This window comes from Homalodisca vitripennis, chromosome 2 (genome assembly GCF_021130785.1).
Source record: "Homalodisca vitripennis isolate AUS2020 chromosome 2, UT_GWSS_2.1, whole genome shotgun sequence".
NCBI classification, from domain to species: Eukaryota; Metazoa; Arthropoda; class Insecta; order Hemiptera; family Cicadellidae; genus Homalodisca; species Homalodisca vitripennis.
In genome coordinates this window covers 12,930,012-12,945,623 of record NC_060208.1, presented here as the reverse complement: position 1 = coordinate 12,945,623, position 15,612 = coordinate 12,930,012, and the positions used below count along the sequence as shown (strand labels likewise).

The 15,612-nt window shown below is 33.9% G+C and overlaps 1 protein-coding gene across 1 annotated transcript in view; it reads right to left on the bottom strand.

The window, feature by feature from the left end:
• Positions 1–6,567: 6,567 nt before the first annotated feature.
• Positions 6,568–15,612, bottom strand: part of LOC124355540 — a 45,083-nt gene continuing 36,038 nt past the window's right edge. The window contains exon 6 of the mRNA XM_046806704.1: positions 6,568–12,189. Within this exon, the coding sequence (XP_046662660.1) occupies positions 12,030–12,189 (160 nt within the window). The 3' untranslated portion in view covers positions 6,568–12,029. The remainder of the gene's footprint in view (positions 12,190–15,612) is intronic.

Sequence of the window (15,612 nt, the reverse complement as noted above, 5' to 3'; positions counted from 1 at the left end):
TCTAATATGGCATATCCTTAACGTAACGATTCTCAGGGTAAGTGTGTATAGCACAGTTGGCTGCACTGCAAGGATGTGACAGATGACGTTCAGATATGGCATATCTCTTAACGTAACGATTCTCAGGTTAAGTGTGTATAGCACAGTTGGCTGCACTGCAAGGATGTAACAGATGACGTTCTAATATGGCATATCCCTTAACGTAACGATTCTCAGGGTAATTGTATATAGCACAGTCGGATGCACTACAAGGACGTGAAAGATGATGTTCTAATATGGCACATCCCTACAATATAGCGATGCACAGGATAAATATAGCACAGTCGGATGCACTACAAGGACGTGGCAGATGACGTTCTAATATGGCACATCCCTACAATATAGCGATGCACAGGATAAATGTATATAGCACAGTTGGCTACACTGCAAGAACGTGACACATGACGTTCTAATATGGCACATCCCTTAACGTAACGATTCTCAGGGTAAGTGTATATAGCACAGTTGGCTGCACTGCAAGGATGTGACAGATGACGTTCTAATATAGCACATCCCTACAATATAGCGATGCACAGGTTAAGTGTACATAGCACAGTTGGCTTCACTGCAAGGATGTGACAGATGACGTTCCAATATGGCACATCCCTACAATATAGCGATGCACAGGTTAAGTGTATATAGCACAGTTGGCTGCACTGCAAGGACGTGACACATGACGTTCTAATATGGCACATCCCTACAATATAGCGATGCACAGTATAAGTGTATATAGCACAGTCGGATGCACTACAAGGACGTGAAAGATGATGTTCTAATATGGCACATCCTTACAATATAGCGATGCACAGGATAAATATAGCACAGTCGGATGCACTGCAATGACGTGGCAGATGACGTTCTAATATGGCACATCCCTACAATATAGCGATGCACAGGATAAATGTATATAGCACAGTTGGCTGCACTGCAAGAACGTGACACATGACGTTCTAATATGGCACATCCCTTAACGTAACGATTCTCAGTGTAAGTGTATATAGCACAGTTGGCTGCACTGCAAGGATGTGACAGATGACGTTCTAATATGGCATATCCCTTAACGTAACGATTCTCAGGGTAAGTGTATATAGCACAGTTGGCTGCACTGCAAGGACGTGACAGATGACGTTCTAATATGGCACATCCCTACAATATAGCGATGCACAGGATAAATGTATATAGCACAGTTGGCTGCACTGCAAGGACGTGAAAGATGACGTTCTAATATGGCACATCCTTACAATATAGCGATGCACAGGATAAATATAGCACAGTCGGATGCACTGCAATGACGTGGCAGATGACGTTCTAATATGGCACATCCCTACAATATAGCGATGCACAGGATAAATGTATATAGCACAGTTGGCTGCACGGCAAGGACGTGAAAGATGACGTTCTAATATGGCACATCCCTACAATATAGCGATGCACAGGATAAATATAGCACAGTCGGGGGCACTACAAGGACGTGGCAGATGACGTTCTAATATGGCATATCCCTACAATATAGCGATGTACAGCACAGTCGGATGCACTACAAGGACGTGGCAGATGACGTTCTAATATGGCATATCCCTACAATATAGCGTTGCACAGGGTAAGTGTATATATAAGATGCACAGTTGGCTGAACTTTAAGGATGTGACACCTGACGTCCGCCTCCCATTGCTAGTTGATGCTTGTTAGTGCAAGGCCCTGTCACTTTACTCTTAAATTACGTTCTAATATCGCACATATCTGCAATGTATGCGTAGCAATTCATGTCCTGGTGAGTTTTAACTTGACCATTTCATTAAATTAGGAACGGTATAATTTCCTTTTTTGGGTTAAAATATGTTTTAAATATATTTGTATCGAGAGGAATTGTGTGTCATATGTTTGTCTTTTAAATCACTGCAATATTTAATAAACACTTATATTATTGTAACCTATTGCTATGAAATAGATATAAGCTATACATAATGAATACAATTATTTATTATTAAATATATTCAAATAATTAATTTTTGTATTTACTGTACTTAAGAGTCGAACCAATAACAAGATCAACAAAACATTTTGTATTTAGCCTGGTTTTATTTAAGATTATTAGTCACATTGGCCTTTTTACAATGATTCACAAACATATAAGATAATTTTTTTTAAATAATTTACTCGCTGTGTGCTTAAAGTGGTGGGAAGATTAAGAAATGTTGAGGAGGAACTGAAAAACATAGGTATAATGATATGGAAAAAGGTGTATAATACAAAAATATTCGCAGTATCAAAAGTAAATTCAAACATTATTAACCATATACAAGGCACAAAACGTCACTAAACATCTAAGCTACAATAGTAACTATGTAGCCCTATAAACTGTGCACAAAAATGTTATATTTAGTGAGGGCTATCTTCAGTTGTTTTATAAATCGGTTTTAAAATAATTTTGAAATATGAAATTTACAACTCACTTTAAAATTTTATCATAATTTTAATTAACTGGTTTATACCTTTGAGGTCTCGCAAATTTGTAGCAGAATTTGTAGATTATTAGTCATTACACAATAACTTTTATTAATTTAGAGGCAATAAATCTTAGTGTTTAGGGAAAGCATTGTTTTCAATCTCGTAATCCTTTACCAAGCTTTAACAATTCGTAACTATAACAAGTTGTGACTGTCAATATCCCCTGATACTAGTGATTCATTTGGTATGCAGTAAACCTATTAAATGAAATATAACCAAATACAACCACCTCAAATATATTTTAAATGCCAAATTTCTAAATTACATGAAAATTAAAACAAAAGTAATGTTAACAGTGATTTAACATCACGAGTTTATGTTGATACGGTTGCTGTATTGGCATTTCACAAGTAACTACACAGAAACAGGTGTCAGAATGTATTGCCTGAGCTAGAATCCAATGTTCTGTTGACAATCCGCGAGCTGATTGAGAAGTCTCTGGGGAAATCACTTTTATGTTTATGCCCCTTCTCATCGCTATCTACTGTTACAGTCACACCTCAGCCCACGATGTGATTGAATACCAGGATTTTATGTAGATATGATTTCAGGATTGACATTTCAGAAATATTTGCTCAGGAGTAGGCCTCGGAAAATATTTATTGAGCCGGAATTCAATGATCCTATTGAAGATCCTGGAGCTTATTGAGGTCTCTGAGAAAGTCCTGTTAAGGCCCCTTATAATCAAAATCTACTGTAACAGTCATAGAGATAGTTGATGTTTTTCCATTCCTGAATTATCTGTATAGGAAGAGGTGACAGAACATATTTAGAGAGCCGGAATGTATTGTTCGGTTGACAATCCGCGAGCTGATTGAGAAGTCTCTGGAGAAATCACTTTTCTGATACACCCTTTTTAATCGAGATATACAGTTACAGTTGCACCTTAGCCCATTATTTGATTGAATACCAGGACTTGATGTAGATATGATTGCCAGTATTGCCATTCCAGAAGTAACTGCATAGGAGTAAGCCTCAGAAGTTATTTTTTGAGCCGGAATCCAATTATCCTGTTGAAACTTCTGGTGTTTATTGAGGTTTCTGGGAAAATCACTCTTCTGTTTGTATTCCTCCTTTTACAGTTGTAGTTATATTTTCCGCATTGCTTTTTCAGAAGTAACTGTAAAGGAACAATTATTGAAACATATTGTCTGAGGTGGAATCCAATGTTCCAATTGACAATCCGGGAGCTAATTGAGAGATTTATAGGAATATCACTCTTCCATTACGGTCGTTATAACTGCATTCTACCGTTACAGTCGTAAGTGTGGTTGCCACATTGCCATTTATAGTAAACATCAAGAAGATGATTGAGAATTCTTCAGGGAAATCACCTTTATGTTTGTCCCTTCTTGTAGCAATCTACTGTTCCAGGCTTAGATATGGTTGCCACATTGCCATGTTTAGTAAAAAATCTCGAAGATAATTTAGAAGTCTCTGGGGAAATCACATTTATGTTTATGCCTTTTCTCAAAATGGTCTACTGTAACAGGAGTAGATACGGGTGCCACCTTGCTATATCTAGTAAAAAATCCAGAAGGTGATAAGAGGTCTGTGGTAAAATCACCTTTATGTTATGCCCTTTCTCATCACAATCTGCTGTAGCGTCGTAGATATAAATGCTACATTGCCATTTACAGTAAACAATCTTGGAGACGATTCTTGGTCTCTGGAGAAATCACCTTCATGTTTATGCCCCTTAGCATCACAATCCACTGTAACAGTCGTAGATGTAACTGCCACATTTCCATTTACAGTAAACAATCTTGGAGACGATTATTGGTCTCTGGAGAAATCACCTTCATGTTTATGCCCCTTAGCATCACAATCCACTGTAACAGTCGTAGATGTAACTGCCACATTTCCATTTACAGTAAACAATCTTGGAGACGATTCTTGGTCTCTGGAGAAATCACCTTCATGTTTATGCCCCTTAGCATCACAATCCACTGTAACAGTCGTAGATGTAACTGCCACATTTCCATTTACAGTAAACAATCTTGGAGACGATAATTGAGAAGTCTCTGGAGAAATCACCTTCATGTTTATGCCCCTTAGCATCACAATCCACTGTAACAGTCGTAGATGTAACTGCCACATTTCCATTTACAGTAAACAATCTTGGAGACGATTCTTGGTCTCTGGAGAAATCACCTTCATGTTTATGCCCCTTAGCATCACAATCCACTGTAACAGTCGTAGATGTAACTGCCACATTTCCATTTACAGTAAACAATCTTGGAGACGATTCTTGGTCTCTGGAGAAATCACCTTCATGTTTATGCCCCTTAGCATCACAATCCACTGTAACAGTCGTAGATGTAACTGCCACATTTCCATTTACAGTAAACAATCTTGGAGACGATTCTTGGTCTCTGGAGAAATCACCTTCATGTTTATGCCCCTTAGCATCACAATCCACTGTAACAGTCGTAGATGTAACTGCCACATTTCCATTTACAGTAAACAATCTTGGAGACGATTCTTGGTCTCTGGAGAAATCACCTTCATGTTTATGCCCCTTAGCATCACAATCCACTGTAACAGTCGTAGATGTAACTGCCACATTTCCATTTACAGTAAACAATCTTGGAGATAATTGAGAAGTCTCTGGGGAAATCACCTTCATGTTTATGCCCCTTAGCATCACAATCCACTGTAACAGTCGTATATGTAACTGCCACATTTCCATTTACAGTAAACAATCTTGGAGATAATTGAGAAGTCCTGGGGAAATCACCTTCATGTTTATGCCCCTTAGCATCACAATCTACTGTAACAGTCGTAGATGTAACTGCCACATTTCCATTTACAGTAAACAATCTTGGAGACGATTAAGAAGTCTCTGGGGAAATCACCTTCATGTTTATGCCCCTTCGCATCACAATCTACTGTCGAAATCGTCGATATAGCTGCCACATTGCCATTTCATGAGTAACCGCATAGGAAGAGGTGTCAAAAAATATTGTTTGAACCGAAATCCAGTGTTCCTGTAAACAATCCAGGAACTGATTGAGAAATCTCTGAGGAAATAACTTTTCTGTTTATGTCCCGTCTCATCGCAATCTACTGTTACAGTCGCACCTTAGCCCATTATGTGTTCTTTATCCTGCGCTTCACACCAGTTTCGTACTTATAGTTACTAAACTTGTTCTTATATTCTCAGTTTTTACATTTGTATGGTATTTTTTGTTATATGAAATAAGATAGATTAGGTTTATATGACCATATAAATTAGCTTCACAAATACGCACATCTCTAACTAAACAGAAATGTAAAACAAAGGTAACATTCTTTCTACTAGCATTGTAATATACTTAATAGAGTTTAAAATAGCACACAATTTAAAACAGAGTTTTACACAGACCTAATGATTTTAAACGTACAACAATATTGCTAATACAGTTAAATATAAATCTCATTTTACTTCCAATAAAGTAGTCGTCTTCACAACAAATGTTGTTTTCTTTGTTAAGTTGCACTCACTTCACACAAATAGACGAGAGTATTTTCTTTAATTCAATTTTATTAGTTCTAACTTTAAGTTAAGGACTGAATTCAACTTCTTTACCTGTATCGATTAATGATGTAATTTAAATACGTATCCTGCCCTCATTTTGCCATTTCTCTAGACTGGATGGTTGACATGATAAAAATATTATTGATTTGAATAAATATACGTTTGCTACTTAAATCAAATTTTTTTAAAACTCTTTTGTGTTGAGCAGAACACAAAATATTCAGATTAAGGAGAGGATTAGGTAAAATTATATTCCATCCCCATCTGTAAAATCCTTAAATAACCACACTCACAGTAAAAAATACTTGTTTTTGCGTATAGTGCTACTTTTTCAAACATACGTTACGATAAACGAAACTTAAGATGAACAATATACGAGTATATCGCTTAAAAAAGTTTAATTTAAGGCATGGAAAACGCAGTAAAATCAATGTTCATATACATCTTACGAACTAAGTCAACTGGAAATTTTAGTCTAAAAATCATACGCATCATTGGATTTTCAAACTTTTTTATTAACGTATATATATTTACATCAATATAGGAAACACTTCTGATTTTATAAACAATGGAAATGCAGATAAATTATGTAAATATTGTCTGTAAACAACCGGCAGGACGGGTGATATGTTTGGAACTGGGGGGGGGGGGGTTATTGGAACAAATTTACTTAATTTGTAAAACAGTTAAAGAACAAACTCGTTATGGTTTTGAATATAATATAGAAGAGTAGCGTATCATAATCACACACCTTTATCATACCATATATCCTTAAATATTAAAGAAACTTTACAGTCTTCATAGAATTTTATTATTTTTTAAGATTTACTATATTGTATGATAGTAATTGATATTATTACTAGAAGCTTATAACTGTATTTTTGTTTATTTCACTATGTTAAAGGAAAATAAAGGGTCACTATAATTTTTATTCTTGTATTTGCATTAACGAAGCAAGGCCTCCTGAGTTCCAGGCTTTGCAATCAGTGGTAAAACAATCGGTCTACATCCAACCATCTGTCTGTTCACAGACTTCGAGTATCATCATTAAGACAAAGTATGTATTAACGGTTCATTACTCTTTTTGGATGGTGCAGGATTTATAAATTTTGAGACTCCTAAGTAAACTTATATTTATGGAATTAAACCATCGTAAAATTGTTTTACTTAGTCTAATTAAAAGGTACATGGGGGAGAAAATAACATAATAGCTGTATGAGTTATGTCAAGAATTGGTTTTGAGTTCCCTTGTAGATTTGTCGCCCAAACATTTCATTTTTGTGTGTGCATTAGCAAATTGAGTGCTAAAATTTTTACTGTTTATTGGCTTTCAATTTTGAAATGCTTGCAGACCTTCAAAATGTTTGCCTTGCCTAAAACTGAAAAAAACCCAAAAAAATAATTTTTGAAGATTTATAATTCTTCTCTTAGGACAACAAGCTATAGAAAATTGTACGTACTCCTATAAGGATTTTTGCGCTACTTTCGGGGTGACAGGATATTCTGGATAGGTAGGGGCTCCCTCCTTTCGAGATCCATGAGGAAGAATTTAGGCCACTTATCTCCCACTCAGAAGAACGGGAAGACAGAATTATAATGCTCTGAATCAGCCTTTCTAGTCAAAGCAGGCAGGGAATGGCACGACCTTATGTATAGGCTAGCAAGAACTTTTGACTCTTAGGGAACGAATCCCACCAACTCCAACAGTCATCTCCCGCAGCAGACTAGACATTTCGAAATACCCTTGCACTTCATAATCTCGACATTTGCTGTTAGTGAAGTGCCGCTCTTGGACATCAATAAGGTTGCACATATTTAAGTGAAACATCGGTTTTTGCTGTGTCCAGTGGGTCAACTAGACGGTAGAATCCAGCAAGAAGTGAACCCTCCTGGAGGGTCTGAATCTTTAGTTTGAAAAATTGGTTTTCGGTAATGGAAACAAAGTTTAGAAAAAAACTATCAATTGTTTGATAATAACGTATATTCCCAACTTACTAAACATTATTCATTGTTAGTGCTGGTAAATAATGGCGTAAGAATCTTATACTCAAAAAAAGTATTTAGATTGTAGTTTTGACATTGTCTAGAAAATCTGATATAAAAACTGGCCTAATATATGGCTTATACAACCAAAGCCTGTGCCTAATTTAGCAATTTGGCTCATAACACCGTATAAAAATAAGTGCTTTTGTTAAAGCATCAGTTTAAAAACAGACCATTGTCTGAATGGAATGGAAATAGTGTAAAATCCACAGTTTGAACTGCAATACATGATATAACATTTTATAAAATATTATTAATGCATGCATAAGCTAGACAACAATTAACATATAATATCGTTCAAGATGTATGGAGTGTCAATTTAATTTATCTTCTGATTAGCCCAGAACTGAGAAAGTGAACGAGATGGAAACATCACGTGGAATTTTATCGTAGAAGAAAGGTGGGAGAGCCTCATCGTAAAGGACACCTTATTTCAGTGCCTTTTTTGAAGCGATAAGATTTTTTGTTTTTATTAGAGTGTAGTTTTTAATTTTAAAACTGTGTTTGAGACGTATTAAAATTTTAAAAATGACTATTATGTTTTTTAACATTCCTTAACTTTCACGTACAATACATACAAAAGAATGTGGTACATTAACATTATATTTTTTTCCCAACCTGTACTGACACGTCTACAATTTTTTGTCATTAGTTTACCTATAATTGTCACCTACTAAAATGCACTGATATATTATTTTATGACTGTTGATTTTATTCTGACAAACTATGTTTATTTCAAAAATAACTTCACTAAAATGTATTTGTCTATGTGTACTGCATAGTATGTGGTAATTTGTGTAGGGGAAGTACTACAGCCAAAAGCAGTTAGTTAATACTGACTTGAAAACAAATTTAAGTAAAAAAAAGACAATTATTTTTAGTTAAAGTATCTGAAACGAGACACTTACAGTTGTTTCGGTCCAGTTAAAACTATTTCTTCTAATACGTTTTAGAGAGAGCTGACTATATGTATATGCGAAAAAAATATTTTACCGAGGAATTCTATTAGCGTTGTTTATGCAGAATTTAGCAAGCCTCATTATCTCAGCTGAATTTTCCTGCTATGGAACTAATTGACCGTACTAAATCCTAAACTGTTACCAATGGCGCAGCGTAGGCGGGTACGGCGGCTATCACAAGATAACTGAATTGAACAACGTCGAGCGTGGCTGCTGCTTGGATGGGTGGCCGCTGAGCGATCCTGTCCTTGCAAGCAGTCCGCCTGCCCGGCCATTGGTGGTGGTTCGGAAGTCACTTTAAGCCGTTGATCCCCAGGTTAAGAATTTTTGGAATTTTGTTCAAACCCATGTTTTTGCTGCCAGCTACGTAACGTGATCAGCTCTTCATTAATGATCACCAGATCAATTACCGTGAGATCAGTTGATATATAGTAAAAGTAAAAGATTTAAGGGGGTATATTAGGGTATCTTAGGCCGTATAAGGAATAAGTGATGGTTACATTGTGGATGGTTCTTGTGTAATGTAGATAATAACACATCTAAGGACACTTAAGACGATACTAGTACAATTGTTCTTTATACAACTTGATATGGGATGTTACTAGGGGAAATTGGTTCCAATGAGTTTAGGAATGGATTTATCATGAAGTATGAGTATTAAATACAGCACCTATATCATTAGTAAAGTAACGGTAACATCAAATACGAATTACCCTAGATAAGTCAAACTCGAGACAATTATACAGAGTGGAATAAGTATGTAACTTAAACGCAACTTAAAAATTATACGGTTTCACTTACGTTTACGATCCATTGTAAAACATTAATATAGCATTTGTTATGTTAAAAACTTAAAATTCTAACATCATACTATACATTTTAAAATATATTACATGAGAGGGAAGAGATGTATTTTTAAATGTTAGCCTACATTTTGGTTTATAATTTTAATTAGAAACACTCAAATTGTATATATGAATGTAGGTACGAGTTTATTAACAAACAAACTGATTCTGTAATAAAATTAATACATAATTTATGTTTCACAATAAATCAATACAACCATACTGTAAAATATACTATATGGATAATTATTAATAATGAATAAAAATTGGTTTTTAGATTTTCAATTTTTGTAATTGGTACGTGTGACATTCATGTTATAAAAATGTACCTGATATTGTAATATTGGTTCTTTGTTACAGCAGTTCGTGTTACGACTGTAAAATACGTTGTTGCTATCGTGTACGTCACCGCTATCATGCACGTTATCTCGTCCACACCGTGTCTAAACCTTCATATTATTAAACTAATGAAATATGTCGACCTTATTATGAGAAGTCATTTTCCAGTAAACAGTTGTTAACGGGTCTTACTTAGATCACATATGATCAATTATAGTCTGTTCCATGACTAATAATTTAATACATGAAACACACTACCACAAGTAGTCTTCCAACTTATTATAAACTTAAATTAATTTAATATAATTGTAAGATACTGATTAAAATAGTAAGACTAAGTATATACATTTGATATGTCACAAAAAAGTAGTTGAAAAATGTTCGGTTTTATACTGATTTTTATTCGGTGAAAAATATTTGTACCCAGTACTAAAGATGAATATATTGACTTTTATTTAGTGTCAACGTTATTTCGTAACAGTAGCAAAGCGTGCTTTTTCCAAGTGTATTTTTAATAACTTAAATGTTTATTACAGAAGTTTATAACATTTTAACAAAACCTGTTTTAAGATAGTTTTTCGAACATAAAAGTGTAAATTACTAGAGTATACAAAACATATACTAAGTAAAATACTTACATACATTGTATCGTAAGAAAAAAAAACAACGTTTAATGATAGATGCCTGCAATTTTTCAAAGTATTAGTTGCTGTTTCTATATACGCTTTTGATAAAGATAGGTTTTCAATAGATGTTTATGACTACACTTTAAATGAACCATTTTTGTAATAAATATGATTAGTTCAACCACATTGGTAATTTGAAAATGTATTATTTGAACAAATGATTTTGAATTTTTGTAATGAAACGTTGTTCTAGGTTGGACGATGAACATGTTATGATTTATAAAGAATTATAAAAAAGCAATGCTAGTGGCCTTTCATGTCTTGAAACTGCATGTTAAAACGCTCCTACGACTTATAAAGATAACTTATACATCTATACATGAACACGCTATTTTAATAACGAATATACATAACTTGATTGTATAGACGACAGATTAAGAACAATATGTACAAGATTGCATAGTTTCCAGAATATACATGACGCACTTAATATGATCATGTTGAAAACGGCAAAAACAAGGTAAAAACTGACCTACCATTGATTTGACAAATTAATACACAAAATAACACTCACGACATGCATTGCCGCTGCCTAATCTACGCACGTACAAAATATATCCAATCTACATTACTAAAATATCATATTCCTTTGAGTTGAAAGCTCCAATATTTTTGTTTATTAAAACTACAATATATCACTCTTTTGTTTCCACTATACTTAAAGCAAATGTTGTTCTTATTTCTTGCTACGACTCACATAAGAATATTAAAGTTCAAAACAATAATAACGATTATAAATAAACTTTGATTCCATGTTTTTTAGAGTGGACTGGATCTCCTAAACTTCCGTCAAGTTGGATATAAAAAACAAATTTGATTGAATCAATCATAATATATAGATTGCTGCATTGTGTTATATGCTAATTTTAGAGCATTTAAAAAAAACAGCAATACAGGATTTTTTGGTTAAAATTTAAATAAATTTAGAAACGGTAAAAATAAAAGAGATATGTTTGACCATTATGTAATATTATCTAGTGTTATTGTTATTGGACCACTTCTTCTAGACAGTAATAGAATATATTGAAATACACATTTGCAACGTAGAGCTCTTAAAACAAGCGCAATTACTAGAAATGAAAACATTCATTCACAGAAGCCTCTCCATCTCCTCGCTCGTTTCTTCGCTGGAGTCCTCAGAGTTTTTGTGGTGCACCAGCATTGTCTCGTCCCCGGACCAGTGTTCGAACTCTTCTTTGTGGTGTTCCAGAGCCATCAGTGTTTGGAACAGGCTGTCACACGCGGAACAACTATAACAGAGTAATGCGTAATTTTGGAGCATTTATTATGATTCAAAAGTTACCAGTAATAGGAAAAAGTTCATCGCAAAAGTAAATCTAAAATACTCACTTTTACAACCTCAAAATCAAGTATGACTTCTAAATATGCCAGATGTATTTTAAAACGTCTTTTGAAATTACAAGGAAGCAAAATAATTAAACAAAACTACTAAATTATAAAATTTTACCAAAACTGAACTTTTGACAAATGTAGGACCTAACATAACGAATTTCAGATACATAATGTACATATAAGCTTTAACAATGTAAATATAAAACTTAACATAACCTATACAAAATCATTATTAAAATCAACTATTAAAAACATATAAAAGTTATTAGGATTCTGTATGCTTCCGTCTTATAGTTTTCTGTAAAAACGCTCATATTTGTACAGCTGAGATAAAAATGGCCCAATAAACGGTTAAGATAAAGCTGATGAGAAAAGGGGTGAAGCAGGGTGTATAATATCTATCCATTTAGTTGAATACTACTACTCAAACAAGCACAAAATCAAATCAAATCAAATCACTTTATTTCCACACACAAAGAAATGAAATACAAAATTAATAAAATCTTTACATTGAAATGATAACAAATGTAGCATTTGTATATTATTCTAACTCATATGAACATACAATAGTATTCTAGTAATACAATTCAAAATCTAAAATTAAATAATTTAAACATGAAATAATATAAAAAAGACTTATGTTACATAAATAAATCAATATAATGAATTAATAGATGAAACATATATATATATAATATATATATATATATATATATATATATACATATACATGTATATACATACACATACATATCCACATCCATAGACGCATACCTAGTAAAAACAGCATTAAATTTGCTACATAATTTCTAGATAAATTCAAATAATGGGAAAAAGAGCCCTACATGGGCCTTAATGGCCTGTGCGTAGACTCGAGTTGAAATTGTTAAGATTCGAATTTTATCTCGAGCAGAGTGTAGATTAATTTTATAAAATTTTGATAATTAAAAGAAGACATCTAAAAGCAGAATAAACGACGGATATGACCTCGAATTCCGATAATCAGCAATATTGAGGAGAAAGTAGACAAAAACAAATGAAAATATTGAGTGAACAAAAGTTACAAAAAATAGGCTAATTACTTAAGTGAATGGATTTTATTATCTATAGTTTGAAGAGGAGAGGAGAGGGGACAATGCCGTCAGTCAGTTGTCAGACATTCTAGGTCCGTCTGTAGTCAACAGAGATAAGTAACTGGGCCTCTCACTGCTTATGAGAATCAAAAACTCCTTGACATGTTTCTTAAAAACCTCAAGAGAGGGAGAGTCAAACAGCTTGAAATTTCTAAAACTATTAGAATAATTTCGATAATAAAATGTGTGCTAGATAAAAACTGTTTGTTGTCGCAAATGATTTGTGTTGGTGAATAGTGTTAATTCCGACTATATTTGCATATCTTGTGTTATAAAAATGTGGGATTGTAGAAAAAATTGAGCCGAAATGTTTGTAAATATGAATAAATAAGACTTTAATAAAAATTTTTTTAATTGGCAGAATTCCTGTTTCTCGAAACAATAAATCAGAGGGATATCGTCTACACTTCCCAAAAACCGGCTTTCAGAATAGATTTCTGAAGTATATCTAAACTTTCAATATGTGAAGGAAAAGCACCTCCCCAAGCTAGAATGCCATAAGAAAAAAGGGATTGCACATAAGCAAAATAAACGATTTTAGCTTCATCAAAACTCAAAATGCTATTTAACTGCCTAAAAGCAAATATATACTTTCTTGCTTTATTTTTTAAGAAATTAATATGATCTATCCATTTCATTCGAGAATCAAACAACACACCCAAATATTTGTATGACGACACTTTCTCGATTTTATTACATCCACAGGCATTGTTATAGTGATTGTTACAATTATGAATAATTAAATCGTGTAAGTTGTAATCTGAATTTGATGTAAGAGAAAGGGGCATAAATTTAGTTTTTGAGACGTTAAGTGATAAACACATTTTGGTCCATCCATTTTTTAATTGTCATGAGGTCATTTAAAGATTTATTTTGAACATCCTGCCAAGATTTACCTTTGATAATATTAGCGTGTCGTCAGCAAAAAGAAATAGTTTACCATGAATCTGCAGTTTTGAAATGTTGTTAATGTATATCAAAAATAATACAGGGCCCAGAGTGCTTCCTTGAACTACACATAATCCACAGGAAGCTCAACGCCATTCACACCGCAGACAGACACAAACTGCCGTCTGTCCGCAAGGTAGCTCCTAAACCATGCGAGAGCATTACCCGTTACACCTATAGCTGATAATTTGTAAATTAATTTGTTTCTATCTACACTATCAAATGCTTTCTTTAGGTCAAGGAAAATTAAAAAGCTCCTCATTACCATCTGACAAAGTATGATAGATTTCTTTGTTTACATCAAAGAGAACGTCTGAAATGTTTTTATCAGCCCTAAACCCGTATTGACACTCCGCTAAAATATGGTTGTGTTGAAGGTAATTTACAAACTGCTCTTTGACGATTCTCTCCAGCACCTTAGAGAACACACTTAACAAAGAAATAGGACGATAATTATTTTCTCCGTAAATGTGCTAGCCTTGTGAAGTGGGATTACTTTAGCTAACTTAAAACTATCAGGAAATATACCGTACGCCAAGCTAAGATTTAAAATATGTAGAAAAAGGTTTAGAGAAAATATGAATATTATCTTTGAGTGCAGAAGCTGTGACGCCGTCATAACCAGGAGCGGGACCCGCCACGTAGTGCAGTAATGTGTCTGAATAGGTCCAGTTCAGTGACAGTCCGAAGCGTGAACAGTGAAGTCTCGCCCGTAATCTGCATCATCGATAATTAATGCACCCCCGGTGTTAATTGAACTTGCCAAGTTATGTCCAACGCTAGCAAAAAACATGTTGAAATCGTTAGCGACTTCTTTACATACACCGTGAGTAACACTTGGTACATTAGGCAGATACCTTTCAACCGGAAATTAAACCCTTATTATTCTTTTTACCTGCCAATTCGTTAATTACAGTCAAAAACAATTTAGGATTATTTTGATATTCGTTTAATTTAGCCCTGTAGTAAATACGCTTAGGCGTTTTGATAGAATTGGCAATAAATTGCCTTATCGTTCGATAATTATTTTTAAGAATTATATTAAAAGGCTGTTTTTGAATTTTTTTGCTCAATTTATCTCTATCGCGAATTAATTTAATTAGATCATTTGTAATCCAAGGCTTTAGCCTCTTGAATCTAGATGACTTTTTAATTGGTTTCCTAGAATTATCGATCGCTTGGCCTACCATTTTACAAAATTCGTATGCAGCACCGTTTACATTTTCGTTCTGAAAAATC